Genomic DNA, 7,190 nt, shown 5'->3' with positions numbered 1-7,190 from the left:
GACGTTGTGGCTTATGTTTACTTATATTTAACACTTTGTTAGGCTGTCCTGTTTGCTACTGTTAGTCTGGACTTAAAAGGACAATGTGGCATGGTCAATGATTCTCGATAAGTTCTGAAACTACACTTCTCTAGGTTATAGCAGCATCGAAAACTAATCTGACTCCTGATTGTATTGGTTTTCTATTGGTCATATATAAATTTATTTTCCTTGACATTGACTGGTCCATCAAGAGGTGGGAAATGAGAACAAGATCAAGACGATAGAGGAATCAGACACCCAATTCCAGGAATCAAATTTCTATTTCAATTTTGTGTACAAGGGTAAATGCTGGAAAGAAGTGTTCACTATTCGGGGTGCCTGAAATCTTGCACATTCCGGTCTGCTATTCCTTGCTGGGTCACCAATGATGTTTTCCAACATTCAACTAAAGTAGATTTTGTTGTTATCACATAAATGCAATATTGTTCCTCACATTACATATGTATTAACACAGGGCACTCACAGAGTAGAGTGTAGACATAAGCATGCAACATATAGTTTACCAGTCGAGGATGATCAACGCCCACTCTCTAACTGCAGGGCTGCTTGATACTTTGTGCTATCAGGTCCAATCGATACACTAGTGCTGCAGAAGTTGGTTGGTGGACCAAGCAGGGGCTCTGTCTCTTCAAAATCAGTGCGAACTTCAACATGAAGGCATTTGCCGATCATTAGTTCCTCAAGTTCCATTTTAACTTCCTTCATTGTAGGTCTTTTCACTCCTTTGAATCTTAAGCAACGTCTTGCGAGCTCAGCAACCCCCTTAATCTGCTCCTGGTTTCCCTCATTTCTCACTCGTTCGTGGAGAATTTCAAACAAGCGGTCTTCTTTCATTGAAGAAATGAAGAAGGCAGCCAAACTTTTGTCCTTGTCTGGCCTATCAGAAGAAAGTACCTTCTCTCCTGTTAATAGCTCTAGAAGGACAACCCCAAAGCTATACACATCACTCTTTTCATTTAACAAGCCTGAATGGAAGTACTCAGGATCTATGTATCCAAATGTTCCTTGAACCAATGTAGGCAGCTGAGTTTGATCCAAAGGAACCAATCTTGAAACTCCAAAATCAGACACTTTTGCTTGGAAATCATCATTCAAGAGTATGTTTTCAGATTTAACATCCCTGTGAATGATATGTATGGGAGCATCAGAGTGCATATGTGCAAGTGCATCGGCAGTTTCCACTGCAATCTTCAGACGAGTTTTCCATGGCATGCATGACCCACTAACTTCATTTTGTATGTGGTGATGGAGGGTCTTGTTGGTAATGAACTCATAGACTAATAAGGGAACTGACGTTTCCAAGCAACAACCTATAAGCTTTACCACATTTGGATGCTTGATTTGGCTGAGAACGAACACCTCATTAACAAATTGCTCAATCTGATCATGGTCCATAACTCTGGACTTTTTTATTGCCACTAATTTGTTATTTAAAGTTCCTTTGTAAACTATACCAAAACCTCCTCGGCCGACAATTTCACTTTCATTAAAATTATTCGTTGCCTTTTTGAGCTCATCTTCGGTGAAAATTTTAGCTTTTTCTGCGGATCTTTCAATCTTGGACAGTAATTGTCGCAAAACAGGCCCACCATTGTCTCTGAAATTTTTCTGTTTAAGCTCGTTGATTTTCCTTCTTTGAATTCCACATAATGCACATGCCATGATGACAAATAGAAGGGAAATGGCAATACTTGAACCTAAAGTCAAATTAGTGTAGCATCAGTGTACAATAATATAATTCAAAGACTTGTGATATAGGTATAGGTATTATAATTCGAAAGGTACATCTCCCTTCTCAAAGAAAAAGTTTGATATGTGTGTTTTGATCTCACATAATGAAATGAAATGAAATATACCTATATCTAATTCTTGTCTAAATTTTATGTTTTTATTATAAGATTTCTAGATTAGGATTATTTGTCCTTATCATAATTTTCATGTTCTTCATCATACTTTTATATGGAGAATGAAAAATATCTATTTCATACTTTTATAAAATCAAAATTTCATGTTTAAGAAAAAAAATTTACAGTTTGAATCTTCCTTATAGATCAAAATTTCATGTTTAAGAAAAAAAAATTTTACAGTTCGACTCTCCCTTATAGACCTGGACAGGGTCTGGTTCAAGCCGTGAATCAAATTGAGACTAATCGGCTCAACAATTTCAGTCCTTGAACCGGACTGGAACTATTTTCGTGAATCAGAATGAAAACTAGCCCGATTTGAATTTTTGAAATTTTATTTTTTTAACATTTTTCCTAGTTTAAATGGATGATTTTGAGAATTTTTAATTCTTTGACCATTTTCAAATAAGGTACACCTTAATTTTTATGAATCTTCTACGTTAATTAGCACGTTTTAGATTTTTAGGTTTAATTTAAAATTTTTAAAATTCTATTTTTTTTTTAACATTTTCCCTAGATTTTAGAGATGATGTTGAGCATTTTTAATTCTTAGACCATTCTAAAAAAGGTACACAATAATTTCTCTAAATTTTTTAATTTAATTAACGTATTTTATATTTCCAAGTTGGATTTGAAATTTTTAAAATTGATTTTTTAAAACATTTTTTCTAGATTATATAGATAATTATAAGCATACTTAATTCTCAGACCATTCTCAAACAAGACAGGCAATAATTTTTAAGAATTTCTGAAATTAATTAGCATATTTTAAAATTTTAATTTATCAAAATTTAATAAATTCAAAAATACACTTTTGGTAGTTAAGGCGCAGAAATATATAAAATAAATAAAAATAATGAATAAATAATATTAATTTATAGTTAAGATATTTTTTATCTTGAAATAAATAAAAAATAATGTATAAACATAACTATAAATAAATATTAAATAAAAAAATTGCTAAATAATAAATATCATAAAAAATTATGCATAAGTTCTATTTTCATAATAATAATTCTATGTAAAATAAGTTAAATACTATTATATTATCACAAATTCATACTAACTAATAAAAAACCTATAACCTATAACTACCGTTGAAATTATGATTTTGATTTGATTTTACATACATATAGTAACAATATCTATCAATTAGTAACAAAATTTTAAATTTTATCAATGTTTATAATAATAATAATAATAAGTTTATTTTCACCCATTACAATAAAAAATTATTGATTCAAAATTCATATCGGAATCGAAACTAAAACTGAAATCAAACTAAAACTGTCTCAAATTATATCGGACTTTAACCTAACCAAAATCATAATAATAAATGTAAAAAATGAGAATCACTTTTAAATCGGGTCAAATATAACCTGAAATGAATAAATCAGAACTAATTCAAATCGACTAAATTCAGACCGATCCCGTTGAAGCTCTCAAAAGCCAAAAAAACTGTCAAATCCAGTCCTAGGCCAGGTCGATTCCCTTGAATTATAAAAAATGAAAGGATTACTGGCCTTAAGGTCTGCCCATCGCTCAATCCAACCGTCAAAAACAGTGGGCTGCGGCAATGGGTTTTTACCCCATATTAGGTCTAAACAGGTTAGGTTCGATGCCATAATAGGTGGAATTAAAAAAAAATAAATGAAATATTAATAATTGTATCATATTTATCTTTCTGTACTTAGGTTGGCTGAGATTGGTCAGTGGAAGGGACTCAAAACTTTGTAGCAGTATAAGTTGAAATTTTAAACACCAAATTTGACCCATTCTCTGTTAGACAATCTGTAATCCCTCAATGAAGTTAATGGAGCCTCCCATCTATTAAACTTTTTGGTTTCTAAGAATGGGAGGAGAAATATTTTGAACATTTGATTTATGAAATCAATGTGAAGTTAAAAGGTAAAATTTTAGTTTTGGACTTACCGATGATAGCTTTTGTCTTCAATGATTGTTTATCTTCAGCAGTACAACCTGTTCCACGTTCTCTTAATCCATCGCGTCGGTAGCCCTTGGGACAGAGACAGGTATAGTTTCCTTCTGTGTTTACACAATTTTTGGAAACAACACATTTGTTGAGGCTAGGATCCTCGCATTCATTAACGTCTGGAAAGCAAAATCAAACTAGTTTATTTAAACTATAATTAATTTAAACACATTCGTTGATATCTGCAAGTTCTCACTTCTAGAAAATGAAATTTCCGTTGCAGTACCCAAATTTCTTTTAATAAAAAAAATTAAAATTGGGAAGAGATCATTAAGCAGTTTATGAAAATTTCCCCATGAAATAAAAGCAACTGTGATGTCATTAGTTCGTTGTAAGAAATTAATAAAAATACCTTGGCAACCAAGATATGGGTTCCCAACATAACCCTCATTGCATTTGCAACGATATCCAGGAACGCTGTCCGGTTTGTAACTGAAGGCGTTAAGCTTACACGCAGAGCTGATTCCTTCGCTCGCTTCTTGATTTGTGTAGTCATGAATTGACCACTCAAGCACCATTGGAAACTTATCTTGTGGAATATTCTCAACATATTTGGAAGAGAAGTTGAATTTGCCATCTTCTACAATGAAGGCATAGGTGCAGGGATTGAATTTTGACACGTTTTCACGTTCGTTGAAACGGTATGCTGTGACATTTGCAGAGTATAGTCCATCAGGAATCTCTATCTGGCAACATCCACTGCCTGCGCAAGACTTGACATACACATTATGGGGGGAGTCGCATATGGACATGCACCCCGTACTGTAATTCTCCTTTCGTCCAAAGCCATGTAGGTATGCATAACTATTACAACCAACAACAGTGAACTTATTCCTTGATCTGGAAACAGTGAAGTTAGACAAAGTGAGCGTTCTTGTGAATCTTGTCTGGTAATCCCGAGTCGAGGAATAATCACTATTGTAGCAATATTTGGATACGTTGTTATTGATTTGCAGTTCACCAAGGGTAATGTTTATGTTTGTAACCTCGATACCCGTATTCCCCAAGAAAGGTTGCGGCTGTGGAGAATTAGAATCGATTTTCTTGCAAGTGATAAGGAAATCTTCGTTTCGGCAACAACCTTTTATGCCAAATGGATATGGGATGCTTACATTCCCACAACGTTGTGGGCAGTTGGGGCGATCGTCTTGAGCTGCTGCCGGTGCTACTAGCACCCCAACAAGCACAAGTTGCATAAGTAATCTACCAAAACCCATAGCTACAACCATCTTTTGGAGCTTTTAGTTTTCTTAATAATTTTCAGGCCGAGAAGATCATTTATAATTTTAAGCAGGTGGACAGTACTGTAGTGCTCTGTTTTCAAGTCTTGGTCGTCTGCCTCGAGGACTTTAAGGCCTTGGCCCGTTTTCATTTTCAGCAAGTTGGCGTGATGGACACACTTTAAATGTTAATTAATAAACATTTAAACATAAAAATTCTATTGAAGACAAAGTCTTCCAAGTCAAAATTTTTGTTTCATTTTGCTTAATTTTTAGTTATACAGCATCTAATTTTTATCAGAATTACATGATCTTTAATCTTTATAAAAGAAAATTATTAGAATTTATCAAACTATATAAAATATAATAATAATTACATTACAATAAATTTTAATACTTAATTATATCCATACATTTGGTTTTAATTTTTTTTAAAGACATTTATTTTAATTTAAAAAAAAATAAAAACAAAAAAAAAATCAATAATGCAATAAGCTTCAAGGGTGTGGGGCTGCTTTTAACTAGGTCAAGTGTCAGGTTCCTATTAGTCAATATCTTTCTTGACATATATCCCTATAATATTTGTGTACAAAAAATCATTATAAACAACTAATAATTTGATTACTTTATTAATGAATAATTATCACATATAAATGTTATATACTCATTAATATTTATTTATTAATTTAATGAATTACTGTAAACATATAATATAGACAATAATTTTTCAAATTTTTTATATAAATGAATAAGCCGTTTTAACATGTAAAATATATTAAAATAAAGAATATAGAATACATGCGAATGCATCCATATGCTAAATATACTGATTCTGCTAATTTTATTTGTCAAACTAAATATATGTCTAATTTGAAATTAAATGGTTTAGATTGATCCAATTAATTTAAATATTCATCTCAAAAATAAATACTAAAAATATTTTTTAAATAAAACAAAATTTTGATTTAAATCAATACATAACTTATAAATAAATTATTTTTTTTATATAATGATTTGATAAATAATTTAAATTAATTTAAAAAGATTGACTTGACTCAAAAAGAAAATATCAATTTAAGATGATATATAATCTGAAATAATAATTGAAAACTTGAATTTAAAGTCAGTCCTCGCACATTTAACTGTCACCTATCCTTCCACCTGTATCGCACAAAAAATTAACTTCATTTTTAAGAACATTGACTGACCGGGTCGAAGCATAGTTGAAACTTGCACCAAAACAGGAGTTTGGCAGGTTTCTTAGATCTTTCTTCTCAAAATAGAGTCCCTTTCCCGCTGTCATACTCATAAAATGGACTAATTATTAGGTATATCATAAATATTAAAAAATAATATTTTCTCTCCTATAGAAAGTGAGTCATTTTTATAATATAAAGAGTGGATCTCACATGATTTTGAGAGATGGTACATGTATATCAGATACACTTAATAATTTCTTCATACAATAACCGTGTGAGTGAAGTCAAGTGGAATTTTAAGAAGATGAAATTTAACTTGTTAAATTTATATTAAGCTCTAGCTCAATTTGAATTTAAAAATAAAAATTCATTTAGATTTTGTTAAAATCGATGCGGTTAACGATCTTATATTAGTTCATCTATCAAACGATGATCTTATATTAGTTCATCTATCAAACTTGTTAGATCCGCTTATCTTTAACTCATTCATTAAGCTTCTAAGTTCTAACTAGACCTATCAAAATTAATTAATTAAATTATAAAAAAATTAATAATTATTATTTAGAGTTCATTCAATAATGAAACTAATAAATTATAGCAATTAAATTAATAACTATAACGATACCATTAATTAAATTATAATGATAATTAAATCTATAATTTTATATAATCATATGTTTTAATTATTCCTTTAATTTATAGTTATATTATTTATAATTTAATTATTTTATAATTAATTATATTTATATATAATTCTTATAATTATTTTTATTTAATTTATTATTTATTTATACTATATATAAATGTGGGAAGGGGAATATTAAGTTTTTGC

At 30.5% G+C, this 7,190-nt stretch overlaps 1 protein-coding gene across 1 annotated transcript; it reads right to left on the bottom strand.

Moving 5' to 3' along the window:
* Window positions 1-410: 410 nt before the first annotated feature.
* On the bottom strand, window positions 411-5,189 carry LOC110651924 (wall-associated receptor kinase 2). Its single transcript, XM_021807402.2, has 3 exons — window positions 4,292-5,189; window positions 3,879-4,058; window positions 411-1,739 (listed from the first exon to the last, which is right to left on the bottom strand). Exons 1-3 carry the CDS (start codon window positions 5,166-5,168, stop codon window positions 559-561), a joined length of 2,238 nt encoding a protein of 745 aa, XP_021663094.2. The 5' UTR covers window positions 5,169-5,189; the 3' UTR covers window positions 411-558.
* Window positions 5,190-7,190: the final 2,001 nt, after the last annotated feature.

This window comes from Hevea brasiliensis, chromosome 12 (genome assembly GCF_030052815.1).
Source record: "Hevea brasiliensis isolate MT/VB/25A 57/8 chromosome 12, ASM3005281v1, whole genome shotgun sequence".
Taxonomy (NCBI): Eukaryota; Viridiplantae; Streptophyta; class Magnoliopsida; order Malpighiales; family Euphorbiaceae; genus Hevea; species Hevea brasiliensis.
Note: the sequence above shows the minus strand (reverse complement) of the source record. Positions and strands in the feature narration are given on the sequence as shown.